This window comes from Schistocerca americana, chromosome 1 (assembly GCF_021461395.2).
Source record: "Schistocerca americana isolate TAMUIC-IGC-003095 chromosome 1, iqSchAmer2.1, whole genome shotgun sequence".
Classification (NCBI taxonomy): domain Eukaryota; kingdom Metazoa; phylum Arthropoda; class Insecta; order Orthoptera; family Acrididae; genus Schistocerca; species Schistocerca americana.
The window spans coordinates 410,422,626-410,443,629 of record NC_060119.1 but is presented as its reverse complement, the minus strand read 5'-3'; the positions used below and the strand labels follow the sequence as shown (position 1 = coordinate 410,443,629).

Genomic DNA, 21,004 nt, shown 5'->3' with positions numbered 1-21,004 from the left:
AAATTGCTTCAATGTCTTTCTTTAATATGACAAGGCACGGATCCTAAACACTGAAGCAGTACTCAAGAACAGATCACACATGTGGTCTCCTGCAGATGAACCACCCTTTCCCAAAATTCACCCAATAAACTGAAATCAACCATTCATCTTTCCCACCACAATCTGTAAATGCTCGTTCCATTTCACATCACACTGCGACATTATGACCAGATATTTAAATGACATGACTGTGTCAGGCAGCACACTACTAATACTGTATCCAGACACTACAGGTTTAGTTTTCCTACTTATCTGCATTTATTAGATTTTGTTCATTTACAGCAAGGTGCCATTCGTCACACCAACTAGAAATTTTGTCTAAGTCATCTTGTATCCTGCTACAATAACTCAACAATAACCCCTTACCACACAGCATAGCATCTTCAGCAAAGGAGCAGAGACTACTGCCCACCCTATCCACCAGATCATTTATGTATGTAGAAAATAACAGTGGTCCTATCACACTTCCCTGGGGTACTCCTGACAATACCCCTGTCTCTTATGAACACTAGCCGTCAAGGCCATTGTACTGCTTTCTATTATTTAAGAAATCTTCAAGCCACTTACGTATTCTGGAAACCTATTCCACGTGTTCATACCCTTGTTAACAATCTGCAGTGGGACACCATGTCAAATACTTTTCAGGAAGCTATAAAAATGGGATCTGCCTGTTGCCCTTCATCTGTAGTTCAAAATGTGCTGTCCCCTTGCTGTGTCCAAATGACATCACTGCTGAGGATAACATGGTGGTTGGTCAGAAGCACATGACACACAGTATCGCTTAGCAGAGTTGTAATTTGGTTTCCCTGTCCCTATGAAGGCACTGATTACAATGTTCTTCAGAAACAATAAAAGTGATTTTTTTTCCCCATTCTTGTCCTATCCAAGCATGAGTCCCATATCTAATGGCTTTGTAAGTGGCAGAATACTGAAGTTTTAATTTATGTTTCTTCTACACCAACAGCAATGATTTAAGAGTCCTAGGAGTTGATATAGTTTATCACTTCACTTTTAAAATTCCATGTTGCTCAAATAGCCAACAAATTAAAATGGAAACAATACACTGATGAGCTGATGACAAGGAAGATGCTCTTCCACTTGTTTGTCACTTAGAAAACATTATCTTTACCTGCAGTTTAAAAAATTAATTTTTTTTTCAAAATTCTGTTCCTTGCTATATTATAGATAACTGTTTGTGCAAGTATGTATAACACAAAATATCAATACGAATACTGTATTTACATGCCTCTACATCAACACTGTAATTCTTACATGTTCATAGCAAACAATAAAAGTCATAAAATATGTTTCCTTACGAAATGTTCTTTTATATACCAGAGGTATTTTTTATGGTGCCTGCAGGTACAAAACAGGACACTGAGAATCTCCAGACATTAAAAACTAAATTGAATTGCTTTATCAGAAATTTGGATTCTTGGTTTGCAAATGCCAGTTAAAATGTATGAAGCAATATTTATTATAACTAAGCCCCTATTCACTTGGTACATAATAATTGCTGTCGTTCACCATAATTAATATTTTCACATCCTTACTAAGTATGAAGTAAAGCAACTGAAGACTAAAACATTACATAATTTGCACTGCTAGTGTCTTGAAGACATTATATAATTCATGTATCATTAATGATAGTAATATCTGCAGTGCACAGAAGCAGTTCATTGTAACTGTAACCCTCAATTAAAACATTATTCCATCTCAGATTTTCATTATTTGATTTTAAATCTCAATTGAAATATATCTTGCTAACTCCACAATGCAGAGATTTCTCCCTCCTGATGGAGCTATAAAATTTGATGTGTAAATGAATGTATGAAAAGCTGATTTCCTGTTCCTGGTATTTTAATGTAATATAAATAGGTTGGTTACAGTTCAAAGAACATATACTGAAAATACATAGTTTACAGCATTGAACAAATGCATATCATAAGTAAAAAATTGCTCTAAGTTATTCTGTATATTGTTGAAAAAAACAATACCCCATACCTGACTCTTTGTCAATTTGCCTCATGAATGTAAAAGTGCTTGGAGCCAAAGTACATTGTTATTGCTCGTTGCACATCTCTCCATGTTGTAAAGCAATTCTTGAGTCATGGCTTCAAAAGATGGCTGGAAATGGACACCATTTTATAATAAAAATTTTTCACCAAAGAAGAAATTATAGCTCCTGAAAGTAATGTACGAAAGTGGAGATTTATTTTTTGTAGTCATTGAGAGCTGCTACCCATTGCACCAACTATCATTCTTTCAATTTCGTTTTCATTGTAATGAATTCAAAAATTTGTGAGCCCTGAAGTACCAGCATATGTTCCGAATCAAGTAACCCAGCTTACCGAAAGCCACAAAATCATAAAAGTCAGTTATGTGGTATTGTTTCTTTAATGACAATATCTGGTCACAAGGTAAAATTAAAGCAAACAATGTCAACCTTGCTCACAGTCATCTGTGACCAATTTTAAAATAAAATGCATAGCTGAAAGCATTTTTTATCTCAAAATAACATTCTAACAAATTTGTCAATTTCACTGATTTTCAATAGTACATTTGCTAGAATCCATATGCAGTAACTATGATGCTGATGGTATAATTAAAAATTTGTGCTTTAATAAATTCTAAATTTTCAGATGTCGAGCATAAAGTAACACTAGTCGCAGACAGCATGGTGGCTGCAACAGGAAGACCAATGGTCAGTAGTGAGACTTCTGCTGCACCTTCTGAAGAACATCAAGAAGATACAAAACCACAAATTACAGATAGTGGTTCTTCATTGGATACTGATCAGGACTCTAATGTAGTTACTGAGGCACATCCAGTCTACCATGGTACAGAAATGGAGGAACAGGAGAACACAGGAGACGCTGTACATGACACCACTGTCACGGAAAAACCAGAAACTGTTTCTTCTGCACAGGAAGGACACATACCAGCATCCCCCGAACCTATTGAAACCCAGACAAGTCATGTTCCCAGCTCCGAGAAACCAGCTGATGAACATTTAGTGCAGCAAGAGGAGAAAGATCAACAGAGCACTGAAGTACAGCAAACGGTTCAACCAGTGGAAGGTGGACTGGTTGAGGAGCAGGCCCCCAGCGAGGTGAAGCCAGAGGCTACTGAGGCAGTAATTCAGGAAGGAGCTGATACTTTAGAGCATACCGTTAGCCCATCAGAAAGCCAAAATGCGGATCAACAAGTGACAACAGAAAAAGCATCCACTGAAGATGGCTATGTTCCAACAATTTCTCCTGTTGGAATTTCAGAAACCAAGGAAGACCACACATATACTCCAACTTCAAGTGCTGAAGAAGCTACAACTGTAGTGGTAGAACATTCATCTGGTTCCAGTGATGCAATACTTTCCCCAGATTCTTCATCAACTGCTCCTGATGCTGATGGATCACAACAACCAATAGCAGCTGTCACTGAACACACTGACAGTTCTCCAGGTCTTTCCTCATCAGTCATTGACGAACAACATGTAGAACACTTCACTATTTCAACTGTCCATATCACACAACCAGCAGCTGTTACAGCTTCTGTCGAAGGAAGTGCACATGAAGATCAGTCATCTCAAACTTCTGTTTCAAGTACTGACCAGGTATCTATTTCTAGCCCACATACGGAAGCAGCTGATGCAGAAGGTGTTACCAGTGGGCAAGTTCCTTCTGAAAGTATCCCTGATGCAGAACTTCCACCTGTTGAAACAGTAACAGATAGTCAGCAAACTGTTTCAATAATACATAGTGATGTTCCTTCCGTAGCACCACCTGAATCTGATAGTCAATCAAAAGACCCAACAACGGCATCTTCTGAACAAATGAAACCAGAAGAATTTCTTAACACTGAAAAACCTGATGTATCTAGCAGTAGTCCAGAAAGTTATGAAACAGAAACAGTGACTGCTTCATCATCAAATGATGATGAACAGCAAGGTACAACTTCTGTGATACATCATTTACCATCTGAGAAACCTTCTGATCACCAACAACAGGCAGAACATCAGACTGATTTTCCAGCAATAACTGGCTTTGAGGAAACAGTTTTTCCTCAACAGGCAGGAGAAGTAGACTCAGACGAAGGATCTGGACATGAAGAACCTATTCACCCTGTAGTTACTGAAGCAGCTGAGTTAGAGCAACAGTCATCTTCTCACCCTGAAACCATGGAAGAACACCAACAGACCGTGTCACAAGGATCTTTGCTGTCTGAAGAAGAAACAACTGTACAGAGTGAATCTGAAACCCAGCAATCTCCTGTATTTACTGAGCATGTACCTCCAGTGCAGCCTGTTGGAGAAGAACAAGGAGGAATAGAAGCATCTTCCATTCACCCTGAGACCAGCAAGCCAGACTCTGTTCATCAACATTTACCTGAACAAGACACAATTCTCACAGGAACATCTGGTGATGTGCACACCACTTCTCCTCTAGAAAGTGATTCTCAGCAGTCTTCTGTTACAGAGAACCAACTATTTGATAGTGATTTGCCAACAACTCAAAAAAATGAGCAATCCTCACCATCTGTGGAGGTAGTCACTGAACATTTACCACAGCAGCCTGTCATACTTGAAGGAGAAGCTGAATCTAATGAGCAGTCTGTGACTCTACCTACCAGTGACAAAGAGGATAGTACTGTTATACAGGAATCTCTCTTCACAGAACAGGAAAAGCAGACTGAAAAACATCCTGAAGAAATGCAGACGGTTTCCCCAATTGATGATATTGCTCAACAGGAATTGGTTTCTCAGCAGCCTGTACAGCAGCCATCTGACACAGAAGAAACAGCAGAACAGCAGACACTTGCACCCGTAGCTGCTTCACAGCAGCCTGATACAGTAATGCAGGAGGAGGTTGATGATATTGCTCAACAAGAATTGGTTTCTCAGCGGCCTGTACAGCAGCCATCTGACACAGAAGAAACAGCAGAACAGCAGACACTTGCACCCGTAGCTGCTTCACAGCAGCCTGATACAGTAATGCAGGAGGAGGTTACAGACAGGATTCCTGATGACAAACAGCCATTGTCCCCTACAGAAAGTGATGTTCAGCATGTTATTGCTTCAAATCCTCATGAATCTAATGAGGGATCAGGGGCCATGGAAACAGCAGAAATTCAAACATTGTCTCCTATCACAGTGGAAGAAGCATCAAGCACTGTTTCACAAGAATCTACATTACCTGGAAGTGAAGCTGTTTCAGCTGCAGAAACAGGGCAAGAAGAAGGTTTGGCATCAGAAGAAGAAAAGGAATCTGTCACTACTCAGCAACCAATACAGGCAGTATCCCAACAAGAATCTGTGTCTGATGATAAGACACCTGACAGCATTACTGAAAATTATGCCGAACAACAGACTTCATTAACAGGGGATGTCAGTTCTCAGCATGACATTATTTCTCAGGAGCCTGTAGTTGACGAACAACATGAACAAACAACATTTGCAGCTGACAGTCATTCAGAACACACACCTGCTCCCTTACAGCCTGTTACAGTTGACAAAAATCATGACATTCTTGAGCATGAGACTACTACATCTTTAGCTTCTGATACACAGACAACAGTTGTTTCTGTAGAGCCCATAGCTACTGCAGAAGAGGAACTAGATAAGCTGCAGACTCTGCTCCCACCAGGAGAAGACAGTCAACATGTTTCCATACCACACCAGCATGCACCAACTACAGAAGAAATGATTTTGCAGACATCCTCACCAGTATTTGAGGACAAAGAGAGTTCTGCAAGTGTAGTCACTGTTAGTGAAGACAACAAGACACCTGGATTTACAGAGGAAACAAGCAAACAGACAGTAGCACCACTAGATCATGATGTGCAACACTCTGTGGTCCCTCAAGAGGGTGCACCTGTCACAGAACCTGCAGAACAACAGACTAGATTTACTGCACAGGATGAAATGGTGCACATTGAGAACACACAAAAGCCATCACTGGATGGTCAGCAGGTCACTGAGATTTCAGGACTGTCAGATGCAGTAACTAATTTACCTATAGACGCAGAAACTGAGCAATTCTTGATAGGTGAGGAGGGAATAGAAAAAGTAACAGAAGCTGTGGAAGTCCAGACTATTTCACCTACTGATTCGGAAAACAAACAAACTGATGTTCCCTTACAACCTGTTACTACTGAGGAAGTGGCAAATGCAGTAAGTAGTTCAGATGAGGGACACAGCATCCCCTCTGTTATACCTGATATTGCACCAACTCACATATCTCACCCTGAAAGCCAAGTTGGGCATGAAACAACTGTCACAGATGTATTGGATGAACAAAGCACAGCAAGCCCTGAGCAACCTGAAATATCTGAAACACCCACAGCACCAGTTGCAGGTACGACTGATGAAATACAAGTAACTAATATCCCTGAAGAACATGTATCACAGGTTGCTGAAGCGAATGTTGATGATGCAGGAGAAATAAATGTAGACACGCAAACTACTACTTCTCTTGTATCACAGTCTCCTGTAGAGACTGTTTCAACAGTACAAGAATTAGGAGAACTCCACCCCTCAACACCAGAGGAAACAGAAGTCCAGCAGGTCACTACAGCTCATATACCAGAAACCCCTAGTGAGAAACCTGCTGAACTAGAAGGACCAGAAATACAACAGAGTTCTGTGTCATCTGAGACTGGAATTCAGGAAGCAAGTACACTTGGTGAACAGGAAGCATCAGTCATTGAAGACACAGGATCACAAAACACGATTTCTCCTATTGAGTCAGGGGCACACACAGTAAACGTTGATCAGCCAGTCGCTGCACCTGATGTGGAACAAGAGCCGGCATCTCCTTCAGAGCCTGAAATTCAGCAAGCAGCAAACACTGAACAGTCAGTACTGGCAGAAGGTGATAGTTCCTCTGCGGCAGAAACAAGTGTAGAAACTGCCACTTCAGCAGTTCAGCAGCCTACTCCCTCTAAGGAAGAACAGCATTCTTCAGTAGAATCATTGGAACAAACTGCTAGGCCCACAGAGGGTCATGTCCAGGAGGCCACTGCTACAGAAAGCATTTCAGAACAGCTAGCTACATCTGACAAGGACACATCCATTAGTTTCAGCAAACCTGCTGACCAAGAATCTGTGTCTGAAAGTACAGAGACATCAGATGAACCTCATTTAATTGAGACTGTTGTATCAACAAGTATTCCGGAAGACATGGAATCTCAATCAAGCAGTTCCAATGCTCCAGATGTGGATCATGGTGTGCAGGATACAACTAGTGATTTCACACAATCTAGTGGTGTGCAGGAAAGTGGCACTGTAACACTGGCAATCATACATCCTTCTCAGGCTCCTATAGAATCAGCAGATCATCATATAGATATTTCTGAACAGTCTTCCCAAGGTACAGTTACAGAAGCAACAACGGTTCAGCATGAACATACAACTTCAGCTCCAGTTAAGCCACCTGTCCATGAAGAGGAAGAGGAACAAGTAGCCAATAATGTCCATCCTGTGGAAGTTACAGAAGGAAATCAGATTCTTACTGCCTCTTCTGAACATCCACTGCACACAACAGCACAGCCTGCACTAACTTCTTTGGATCATTCTGATACTAGCCAAGCATCAGCTGTACAGGAAAATGAACTAGAAGCTAATGCGTCTTCACCATTTCATCCAGATCAGAAGCCTGCTCATTCTTCAACATCACATCCAGCTTACGAACATTTCCCAGAAGATCATACTTTGGCAACTGGTGAAGGAATCGAACACATAACGGAAGCAACGAAACGACCATCACATCATTTCACAACTAGACCACCATTAACTACAGGATCACACCATCATCCAAGTCAACACCCTGAAGATCAATATGAGCAGTTTCCATTTGGAGAAGGACAGTACCCAACAGGAGGTGATACAGATTATGATGATGAAGAACAAGCTGCCTTTGGTCCAGGAACCTGTCGCTATGGGGGAAAGGTCTACGTATCAGCTCAACAAATACCTCGTGATGACCCTTGTGATTTCTGTTTCTGCTTCCGAAGTGATATCATATGTCTTCAACAGAGCTGCCCTCCTCCTATCCCAGGTTGTCACGAAGAGCCAATCCAAGGCTTTTGTTGTCCACGATATGAGTGCCCTGTCTCTATGGCAACTGTTCTGAATGTATCAACAACTACCACCACCACTACTACCACTTTGCCACCACATTTCCTAGCGCACCACTACAAGGGTGCAGCCCACAGGACTGGGTGTCAAGTTCAGGGAAGTGCATATCGTGTTGGAGAAGTGGTGCACTCTGCCTCGGGTCCCTGTTTGGAGTGCAGGTGAGACCACCTACTTAAATTATTTATTAAAGTGTTTGGGGAAAAGGGTAGAGAATAATTTGTTGTGATTTATTATATGTCTTTGTAACATTGTTCTTTAACTGCACTATAAGTGTTGTTTGTATTCAAATCAATTTCTAACATCTGATATCCTGACAGAGCTAACAGATTATATGTGTTTGATTCCTTCTTTTTATGCAGTAAAGGGGCCAAAAAACCATTAGCACCAAATGAAAACTATATAGTGGCCTATTGATTAAACATGACTCTACTTGAGTGATAATGACACATTCAATTCATAATCTGTCACAGGTAGATTTCTTAAAAATGGCCATCATGTGCAGTGTTTTAACTATTTCCTTTAGGAATGCATTTGCTATTGTTATCTTGCACACTATGAGGAACTGAAGTCATTCAGAGGTTCTGATGTCATTTACATTAACATTAAAATGTGACAACTAAGGAGGTACAGTTTGAACTAAGTAATTTGGACAGCCTGCTACACAGCACCGCAAATTCTGCTCTCAATGACTTCTGAAATGATTTGCAGTCCAATAAAAATAAATATGAAATTATCAGGGAACAATAACAAACCTCAGATAATAAACAGGGAACAATAACAAACCTCAGATAAGAAACAAACAAATAAACAAGTGTTAGAAAAATTGTAGTTTTTGAAACCAGAGGTTTCTTCACTCTGAAAAAGCCTTGGCCAAGAAGGGCAGAAGTTTGTGTCAACTTTCACTAGTGTGTGTGCATGCTCCTGCCTGATAAGCAGCTTTTTCTATTCTTCTTTTGTTCCATTCTCTGCTGTTCAAGTTAGGTACCAGCAAACAAAAAATGTAAATATTAACAGAGTGTGATACACAACTGAGATGGAAGTGACTAGATTTTACTTCTGCACATTTCCAGCATTGAACATGTATATGAAAAATTGGGTCTCTAATTTTTAGTTTTAAAATTACTAAATGTTATCTATAAATCGACACACTCCTGTGAACAACTTATTAAAGTAAAAATGCACATGAGAATGCAAAGTTTACCTATTACAGTAGGCATATTATGTACCAGCTTTTTCAACACCTAAATTCTTCTTTTGAGAGGACTGCAAAAATTTCTATTAACCCTTTCGGTCACTTTTTTTTTTTTTTTTTTTTTTTTTTTTTTTTTTTTTTTTTTTTGGGAAAAATAAATCATGGCTTTGCTATCCAGTTCTTCAAATTAAATTATGATTTTTCAGTTGCATAAAATATTTCGAGGTGGCCCCCAAGGGAGGATACAACCCGCCCCAAATGAGGACATTGTATTCAAGCGGGTGCAGTATAAGTCCAAACTCAAAGTATTTTATTTGATTTTATTTCACCAAAATACATAAATTACACAAAGCATACTTAACGATTATATATACATAAACTATGGTTTTATACTTGTGAAGAATGACAATCAAAGTTTTTTTTCTATCCAGACGTAAGTGAATGATACATTTTACACAATAAAATTGGGTTTTGCCTTTGCAACCCTGTTTCTTTCACCTGCCAAATGATTTTTTTGTCACTGACCACTGGAAGATGCCCTACGTTGTTCAAATGAACATGAGCTTCAGGATGAACTTCCGCATTGGCTCATTTTGAAGTACTTGGAGATGGCATTGGACTCTCACTAGTGGGTGCCTCCTTTTCCTAGCAGCTGGCGTATCTATTTTTGTCAGTACTTTTGCCATATTTGTCCTAAAATGAAGTAAATCAAGGGTCTTATTTTTAGGAACACCTAATTCTGATGTGTTTTTCTTGTACTCAATCCGTGTGATCAGAAAATCCATCTTGTTGACCCCTCACATATGTTGGTTGTAAACTTGAATAACTTATGGCCAGTTAATTTCAACATATTTCTTTTCAGTTTTATCCCATCTTTTACACACATCTTTGTTTCTAATTCCCACAAAATTTGACACCATTACTACTGGCTTATTGCCACGCCGTTTTGTTACTATAACTTCACCACCTTCACTTATCAGTTCCTAAGCAGAGCCTCTTCCACATTTCATTATGTTTTTGTCACTCGAAAATCATAAGTTCTTGAAGTGATTTTGGCAAAGTACACATTGCGTACATATTCTTATTTCTCAAGTATTGCAGATAACTATAATTTGAGAAATAATTATCAAAAATGAGAAGCACATTTGTTTCATTGACTCTTTCTGTTAATTTCACCACTACTGATGGAACAAGACCAAAAACGTTTAACACTGCTGGATCAAGTTCTGTTGTCGAGCCTTGATCTATTACAAAATCAAACATTTGACCCCTTGTTCCATAGAGTGCAAATGTTTTTATTCCATGTGGTTTCAGTTTGACCTTAACATATTGTTTTACATTCAATGATCCCTGGAAAGCCACTATTTGCTCATCAACAATAAGGTGTTCTTCTATAGGTAAACTCAGCAACTTTTCTCTTATGGAATTGTATATTGCTCTGACTTTCCAAAATCAATAATTTTTATCAGGATCACTTGTTATGTCAACGAACTGGAAGTTCTATCTCAATTTTAGGAAACAGTTAACTGACACAATGTGTGCTATTTGGGAAATGTGTAGCTGTGACCTCCAGTAACATCCAATCCTGGGGTATTTCAAATTTCCCATCAGAATGTGAATTTCTATAAGTGGAAGTATTTATTTTTCTATTCTAGGAGCAAAATTACCTACACTTCTGTAAACTGCATAAATATTTGTGCATTCCACACATTTCTGTACAAAGAACACAACTGAAACATTTTCTTAAAAAATTGGTAGGCACTCTCAACGGGATGCCACTCTAGACCAACAACGTCCATCACATCAGTTTCAGGTGCAATATTTATTTCAGAATGGTCTTGTTCATTGTCATCATTGTTTTTGTGCTCCGATGATAAGGGGATCTCCAGAATCTATAATAAAAAATGCTATTACAAAAAGAAAATGTACATCTGAGTAGCCCAGATGAAAAAGCTGTTAAATTCATTTTATATCAATTCTGAGGTGAGCACACAACCGTGTACATTTTTTCAGCACCTACATGATGGAATATGTTTTGGGTTGCAAAACTGGCTATAAACCATTGAACATGGCTATCAAAATTCATGTTCAGTTTCAAAAGAAGCTAACTGCATGTTGTCTTCATGTACAAAGCCTGCTAAATGCCCAATAGGCATGGCTGTCACCCTGCCATGTCTGGATGCAAAGCATGTGAATAGACATCAGACTTACAAATCTGGACATTCAAAGCGATCTTTCAGTCTGTTACGATAAGAATGGATACTTTTCTTATTCAGCTCTAGGTTGATTGTGCTGTAACAAATCTACATCTACATGGTTACTGTGCAATTCACACTTAAGTGCCTAGCAGAGGGTTCATTGAACCATTTTCATACTAATTCTCTACCATTCCACTCTCGATCGGCGCATGGGAAAAAGAAACACCTAAATCTTTCCATTTGAGCTCTGATTTGTCTTATTTTATTATGATGATCATTTCTTCCTACATAGGTGGGTGTCAACAAAATACTTTCACATTCGGAAGAGAAAGTTGGTGATTGAAATTTCATAAATAGATCTTGCCACAAAGAAAACCACCTTTGTTTCAGTGATTGCCACCCCAACTCACCTCTATTGCACAATAACACAAAATGAACTGCCCTTCTTTGCACTTTTTTGATGTCCTCTGTCAATCCTACCTGGTAAGGAACCCATACTGTGCTGCAATATTCCAGCAGAGGACGGACAAGTGTAATGCAGGCTGTCTCTTTAGTGAGTTTGTCGCATCTTGTAAGTATTCGACCAACAAACCGCAGTATTTGTTTCACCTTCCCCACAATATTATCTAAGTGGTCTTTCCAATTTAAGTTGGTCGTAATTGTAATTCCTAGGTATTTAGTCAAATTGACAGCCCTTAGATTTATGCGATTTATCGTATACCGAAAATATATCGGATTTCTTTTAGTACCCATGTGGATAACCTCACACTTTTCTTTGTTTAGTGCCAATTGCCACTTTTTGCACCATACAGAAATTCTCTCTAGATCATTTTGTAATTGGAATTGATCGTCTGATGATTTTACTAGACGGTATGCAACAATAACATTCTTGCTGCCAATGCATTATCATTTGGATGGGATGAGTGTTTCATTATTATCTCAGTGTCACTTATCATGCAGTTAGAGGGCGTTGCTTCTAGGCTACTCAGTTTACAATGTACCGTATGATATAAAACATCTAACATTACCTCCATCATTGTCCTCTTTTTCAAAACTAATGCCAGAATCATTGGATAGATTGTCAATCTCAGATGAATTAAGGAGCTCTATGACTTCTTCTTCTGTAAGTGGCCTTTGTTTATCTTGGACTTGGGACATTGTGAAAAAACCATAAGCTGACTAAAACGACAGCAAAATAATGTCCTAAATGTCTATGCTATTACAAACTTTCAATCACAATGTCCTCATTTGGAGACATGTATAATGTTATAAATATGTCACTTACCTTTTGTTCTGAAAGACACCTTTAGTTTTCACCTTCAAGAATGCACCTTTCTACGCACAAATAAATTTTTTTAGCTAAACTCAGAAGATATTAACTGACTGATGGGAGGTACAAAAATTGCTAGGAAGTGTCCATGTGACAACACATTCAGTTTGATTTTGTGATAACGTAGATTGACAGGAGATGGTGACACTGTGCTCAGATAAACTCTCTGCTTGTGGCAATATGAGGACAACAATCATAAATGGTAAAATTTAATGAATTTTAATATACTGAGCATTTATTTAGTATGTCCTTATATGAGGACACCAAGACCAAAAGGGTTAAGAAAGATAAAAAAGAGAAAAATGAAAGACACAAATATAAATGTTAATTAGAGACTGTGATAATTTACTCATACCTTTCACCAAGAAGAGATACAGCATAGTATAACATATGATACGGTTCAAACAGCTAGTGTGATGCAGCAGATGAGAGTTCACAGCAAAACATGGGAACAGAATAGGCAAACCACCAATTAGAAAACAAACACTTAAGAGAGAGCAAAAAAGTGAGTAGTAGGGACTAAACAGAATAATACACATGAGTGAGAGAGAAATATTGGTGGAAAATAAATAAACTTTTCTGTTAATTTTAGTGTTTTCATCGACTTTTTTCGACATGTAAAAAATGGCAGTCATCTGATTTCAAACTGGAAAATACATACACTTTATAGGCAAAAGAAATTGTACAAAGCAGTACAAATTTAATAAAAGAAGTCAGCAAGAGAATATTCATAAAACATAGTTTGTGTTCTTTGTATTCTGTGAAAATCATAAAATTATAGCCTTGGTCTGTTGCAGACAACTTTTTCATTGTTTTATTTTAGGCCATCATTTTTATTTGTTACCCTTGGCTGAACAGAAAATGAGATACTAAAAGAATAGGCCATGAAAATAAAAGTAACAAATAGACAAAGTAACTCTTCCAGTTATTCAGCTGTGAGTGAACACCTGACAATAATAGTCCCACCAGACACTTTTTTGGGTCAGTGTTTTGGCCATGGCTACATTTTACACAATATTTCAACAACTGCTCTAGTTATCTTGGTTATATTCTACACGTAATAATATTGGTCATGCTTGCTAAACAGTCTGCAACCAGACTACGAGGCCAGAACAGCCACTGGCCAACTTCAGTGGTTGTATACTAATATCACTATTAAGTCTGTTTAACATTTCAGAAAAAATCTCTACAATGAGGTCAGGCCGAACCCCGAAGGGGATATCCCGGCCAATAAATGCCATATGATCATTTCATTTCATTTCAGCTAATTTGTTTCTGCAATAGACTATCAGATTTATACAAATTTATGTTTTTTTCCCCATAGGTGTGGTGGAGATGGCCAAATGAAGTGTGACCCTAAGGAATGCAGTCCAGAACCAATGTTACGAAAAATGATCATGGCAGCAGCATCCAGAAGAAGGTGAAGAAGAGTACAGAAACTCTCACAGATGTGCTCAATTGAAGAGGCTTCCTTTGGTGATAATGGAAGCAAAGTTAATATTTGTGCATTGACTGTGTTGTGACAAGAAAACTATTGTGGACAGTGAATCTTGTGGCAACACATGCATATATTGTTTTAAAATTCAAGAATGTTGTTGTTTAAAAGAGATTAAATTGGGTGCCAAAACTAGTAGGACAAGCTAGGAGAGGATCTGAGAAGACTGTGCCTTTCCTCTTTACCTCTGCCCTACGCAGCCCTCAGTCTTCTGAGTTGCACAGTTTTTAGTGCAAATTTAAGACAGTTGTTGCTGTGTAAAAACTGGTAACACTCATGAAATGTTTTCTTTTTATGAGTGATATGCTATTGAGGATAATCAAAGCAAAGATTGTCCTCACACACTGATACAGGTAGACTGATCTTCCTTTTTATGAACATTTTACATCTACATATTTTGTGTCTTTTTGAGTCTTTACACAAAATCTTTTGCTACACACATTGTACCAACCGTATATTATTCAAGGAAAAACTTTATACACAAGTTGAAGGGTTGGAGGAGAAAATTCAGAGATGTGGCACTTCCTGTTTTTTGATATTTGGTGTTCATTATAGCCACTTATTCTGAAGATATTTAACAAAATCTCCATGATTTATACTATTTAAATATTTTTTTACTATTTATCTCAGTGTAAGCATAGGTATAACAAACAGACATTTCCATTTTCCTGCTTTTTGTTTATTCTATCTTGAATAAGTGAGCTTTTGGAACACATGTCCAGGTAGTTTGACTGGTAGAAATTTGCAGGTGATGTGCCCTTTACTTCAAATTTTTTACTACTTGAACTATGACTGTTAAATTTCTGCCTCTTGAACATCTGGACAAAAAGCTGTATATTTATGTCATTGGTCATATAGATACAGTGTTAGTATTTTTAGTATTTATATATTATATATAAAAATGTAATTACGTGAGCTTTCCATGGACGTGTTTTCTAAAAACACTCCACATTCTCAATGACAAAATTTAACTAAAATTTTCTACTTCATTGAACTGAAACTTTTATGTTCTTCATGTTACAAATGTGCACAATGAGATTCTGAGTCATTTTTATGAATAAAATTTTGTGATTTGTACCTCTCACTGTTTCTTTGCTTGGTTCCTTTAAGCATCCCAGTTATTATATTTAATTATTTTTTGTGTATGTTGAACAAAAGTCTAATTATGAAGTACATATTTCCACAGTAAATGTTCTGCAGTTTTCACTCCTCTCCTGGTCCAAAATTCTTCTTCTGCTCCAAAATACTCCTAATGTCATAACATCTTTCACAGCCTTTTCACAGCAGAATCTTATTAATGTTATCCATTAAGCAAATGTCTGCAAGGCCACAGCAAAAACTAATAGGCCCAGAGAAAATATTTGTTACCACAGATACAGAAAATGTCAAGCTGTTTTCCAGCATGCACTACCCTGGAAGTGACATTTACTAAATCGTAGGTGTGCCCTTGAAAACTGCTGGCTGTACTGGAACACATCTGTGATAGCTATCTCCAGTTTTTTGTAAATGTGAAAATGTTTATTAGACAGGTGTGAGCAAGATGTGGAAACTGATTGGAGCTATTCTGTATTATAGGATCTACATCCATGGACATACACTGCAAACCACCATATGGTGCATGGTAGATGGTACCTTGTACTACTATCAATCATTCTCTTTCCTGTTCCACTCATGAATGGTGTGAGGAGAAAACAACAATCTACATGTCTCTGCACAAGACCTAATTTCTCTTTTCCTGCCTTTGTGGTCCTTACACAAGATACACATTGGTGGCAGTAGAACCATTCTGAATTCAGAGTCCGGAGTCTTACGATGTAATAAGAGCAGGTGATCCATTGTTGCATCCTTTCTTATTTAGATTATCAACACTCCTCAACATTACAGAGGCCTACAATAATATTTTTGTACCATTTTTAACCAACAAACTGTAGGCCCTAGATTTGCCAGATCAATACCTGGTGGCATATAGGGCCCCAGGCTTGAGTTCCAGTCCACTACTCGGTTATAATCTGCCAGGAAGTTTCAAACCAGCACACAGTCTGTTGCAGAGTCAAAAAACCCCAAGCTGTGGTGAGGCCATGCTCTTGAAATTTCCTTTCTTCCAAGAGCAATAGTCCTACAAGGTATGTAGGAGAACTTCTGTGAAGTTTGGAAGTTAAGATATGAGGAACTGGTGGAAATAAGGCTGTGAGTTGTGCTTGGATAGCTTAGTCAATAGACTGTGTGCCTGTGAAAGGCTGAAGTCCCAGGTTTGAGTCCTGATCCAGCACACAGTTTTCATCTGTTAGGAAATTTCATAAATGGCCCCTTATCTGTACTATTTTATCTGTTTCTCTTATGTGTATGGGTAAATCTTTGTCAGCTTATATCTGAATCTGTTTGGATCTGCTCCCTGCTCCCCTACTTCATGCAACACGAAGTTTGAAGCTGTAGGGTTATGTTGGGCCTACACGTCTCCCATGTCTACATTCTTTGCACTAAAATTAAGTTCTACTCTAATATTTGTTGTCTAAAAAGTGACATGTTACTTGTGGATAATTTACTCCCAGTAATACTTACTATTTCTCTGGTATGTTGGTATGTGGCTAATTGCTGAAGTGCCCTTCCTATATGACAATATCCAGGACATCTTGAGTGGTATCCTCTGCCATCCTCTTGAAGCTGCACCTTTTTTTAAACTGTAACATGCATGCCATCCATCTCTGAAAGGTGATTTAAATCATCTGTACAACATATCTGTTTGCCAGTATTAATAATCTGTCCAGGATTTTAATAAAGAACTCTTGTATGAAACTGAATGCTACACTCACTTAAGTTTTCTTCAGCAATAGTTACAGAATGAAATCATGTACACTGCAACATGTGACAAATTGGCCAAGTCAAAGCAAGACATCAGGTCAGTGACATGACAGTTAAAAATGCTAATTTGCTACAAAAACTTAAAAAAATATAATAGAAACAAATTTATCACTTAACTATTGTGTCATTCCATGCAAAGTACTCTAGCAGTCCCCACCCTTCTATTTCAGATCATGTTTAAATTTTGTATGTAGATGTCTATACATAAACAGTATGACTGTATTAGATATACAAGTTCTGGGATGCTCAAGGTCATGAATAAATGGTATTGTACTGAAAAGCAATCAAAGTGTAGGAAAAAGATTCGGAGGTAATTGTCATAGAAAGTTCTGCTTTTGGGGATTTATTCTCTATTAGTTTCTTTGTGTGATCTGCAGATTTTGGCTTTCAGGTGTGTGTGTGATGTTTCTTGAACTCTCACCTGTCAGACGAGCCACCTCTAGTTCAGTTAGCTCAACATTCAATATAAACAACAAACTTTTCTCTACAAGACACCTAAATGTCAATTTAGTATGAATTCAGGTAGCCTACAATCAAAATTACCCAAGATACTTTTATCCAAATTTTCATAAATGGCCATAGAATTTCTTTCCTCTTTCTCTCTCTCTCTCTCTCTCTCTCTCTCTTTGATTCATGAGTCTTCTGACCGATTTGATGTGGCTTGCCATGAATTCCTCTACTGTGCCAATCTCTTCATTTCAGAGTAGCACTTGCAACCTACATCCTCAGCTATTTGCTGGATGTATTCCTCTACAGTTTTTGCCATCTATAGCTCCCTCTAGTACCATGGAAGTCATTCCCTGACGTCTTAACAGATGTCCTATTATCCTGTCCCGTCTCCTTGTCAGTGGTCAGTGTTTTCCACATATTCCTTTCCTCTCTGATTCTGTGCAGAACCTTCTCATTCCTTACTCTATCAGTCCACTTAATTTTCAACATTCATCTGTAGCACAACATCTCAAATGCTTCAGTTCTTTTCTGTTCCAGTTTTCCCACAGTCCATGTTTCACTACCACACAATGTTGTGGTCCAAAAGTACATTCTCAGAAGTTTCTTCCTCAAATTGAGGCCTATGTTTGATACTAGTAAACTTCTATGAGCCATAAATGTCCTTTTTACCCACGCTAGTCTGCTTTTGACATCATTCTTCTTGCGTCTGTCATTGGTTATTTTGCTGCCTAGGTATCAGAATTCCTTAACTTCATCTACTTCGCACCCATCAATCCTGATGTTCAGTTTCTTGTTGTTCTCATTTCTGCAACTTCCTATTACTTTCGTCTTTCTTTGATTTACTCTCAGTCAGTATTCTGTACTCATTAGACTGTTCATTCAGTTCGGCAGATCATGTAATTCTCCTTCACTTTCACTCAGGATAGCAACATTATCAGCAAATCATATCACTGATATCTTTCACCTTGAGTTATATTTCTGCTCCTGCACCTTTCTATTATTTCCATCATTGCTTCTTCAATGTACAGATTGAACAGTTGGGGTGATAGACTACATACTTGTCTTACACACCTTTTGATCCCAGCACTTTGTTCTTGGTCATCCACTCTCATTATTCCCTCTTGGCTCTTGTACATATTGTATATCACTCACCTCTCCTTATAGCTTACCCCTATATTTCTCAGAATTTCAAACATCTTACACCATTTTACATAGTCGAATGCTTTTTCCAGGTCAACAAATTCTATGAACGAGTCTAGATTTTTCTTTAGTCTTCATTCCATTATCAACAGCAATGTCAGAATTGCCTCTCTGGTGCCTTTACCTTTCCTGAAGCCAAACTGATTGTCATCCAACACATCCTCAATTTTCTTTTCCATTCTTCTGTATGTTATTCTTATCAGCAACTTGGATGCATGAGCTATTAAGCTGATTGTGCAATAAATCTTGCACCTGTCAGTTCTTGCAGTCTTCAGAATTGGGTGGATGATATTTTTCTGAAAGTCAGATGGTATGTCGTCAGACTCACACACTCTACACACCAATGTGAATAATCATTTTGTTGCCCCTTCCCCCAGTGGCTTTAAAAATTCTGATGGAATGTTATCTATCCTTTCTGCCTTATTTGTTCTTAAGTCCTTCAAAGCTCTCTTAAATTCTGATTTTAATACTGGATTCCCTATCTCTTCTAAATCAACTACTGTTTCTTCTTCTGTCACATCAGACAAATCTTACCTCTCATAGAGGCCTTCAATATACTCTTTCCACCTATCTGCTCTCTCCTCTGCATTTAACAATGGAATACCTGTTGCACTCTTAATGTTATCAACCTTGCTTTTAATATCACCAAAGGTTGTTTTGACTTTCCCGTAAGGGGAGTCAGTCATTCCAACAATAATTTCTTTTCTGATTTCTTCACATTTTTCATGCAGCCATTTTGTCTTAGCTTATCTGCACTTCCTATTTATTTCATTCCACAGTGGCTTGTATTTCTGTATTCCTGAATTTCCCTGAACATTTTTGTACTTCCTTCTTTCATCAATCAACTGAAGTATTCCTTCTGTTACTCATGGTTTCTTAGCAGTTACCTTCTTCATACCTATGTTTTTCTTTCCAACTTCTATGATTGCCCTTTTGAGAGATGTCCATTCCTCTTCAACTGTACTGCCTCCTGAACTATTCCTATTGTGGTATCTATAGCCTTGGGGTACTTCAAGTGCATCTCGTCATTCCTTAGTACTTCAGTATCCCACTTCCTTGCGTATTGATTCTTACTGACTAATCTCTTAAAGTTCAGACTACTCTTCATCACTACTACATCGTGATCTGAGTCTATATTGGCACCTCAATATGCCTTACAATCCAGCATATGATTTCGGTACCTCTGTCTGATCATGATGTAATCTAATTGAAATCTTCCCATATCACTCGGGCTTTTCGAAGTATACCTTCTTCTCTTAAGATTCTTGAACAGAGTATTCACTATTACATGCTGAAATTTATTACAGAATTCAATTACTCTTTCTCCTCTCTCATTCCTTGCCCCAAGCCCATATACACCTGTAACCTTTTCTTCTGCTCCTTCCCCTGCAACTGCATTCCAGTTCCCCATTACTATTAGATTTTCATCTCCCTTTATGCACTGTATCACCCTTTCATTATCCTCGTATACTTTCACTATATCTTCAGCTTGCAATGTCAGCATGTATACCTGAACTATCATTGTTGATGTTCGTTTGCTGTCAATTCTGATAAGAATAACCCTATCACTGAACACACTCTCTGCCCTACCTTACTATTCATTATGAATCCTACTCCTGTTAAACCATTTTCTGCTGCTGTTGATATTATGTTGTACTGATCTGACCAGAAATCATTGTCTTCTTTCCATTTCACTTCACTGACTCCTACTATATCTAGATTGAGCCTTTGCATTTCCCTACCATGTTCAAGCTCCTGACATTCCACACCCTGACTCATGGAACATTATCCTTCAGTTGGTTATTCAATCTTTTTCTCATGGTCACCTCCCCCTTGGCAGCCCCTCCTGGAGATCCAAATGGGGGACTATTTCAGAATCTTTTGCCAATGGAGAGATCATCACGATATTTTGTCAATTACAGGCCATATGTCCTGTGGATACACAATATGTGTCTTTAATGCAGTGATTTCCATTGCCTTCTGCATCCCTATGCATTGATCATTGTTGATTCTTCCCCCTTCAGGGGTAGTTTCCCACCTCAAGGACAAATGAGTGCCCTGAATCTCTGTACACTCCACTGCCCTCTTTGACAAGGCTGTTGGCAGA

The 21,004-nt window shown here is 38.3% G+C and overlaps 1 protein-coding gene across 1 annotated transcript in view; it reads left to right on the top strand.

Annotated features, from left to right (window-relative positions):
- The window catches only part of LOC124554857 (fap1 adhesin), a 279,948-nt gene extending 264,521 nt beyond the window's left edge, over window positions 1-15,427 (top strand). Inside the window, exons 12-13 of the mRNA XM_047128558.1 lie at window positions 2,682-8,331; window positions 14,218-15,427. Coding sequence (XP_046984514.1) covers window positions 2,682-8,331; window positions 14,218-14,317 — 5,750 coding nt within the window. The 3' untranslated portion in view covers window positions 14,318-15,427. The remainder of the gene's footprint in view (window positions 1-2,681; window positions 8,332-14,217) is intronic.
- Window positions 15,428-21,004: the final 5,577 nt, after the last annotated feature.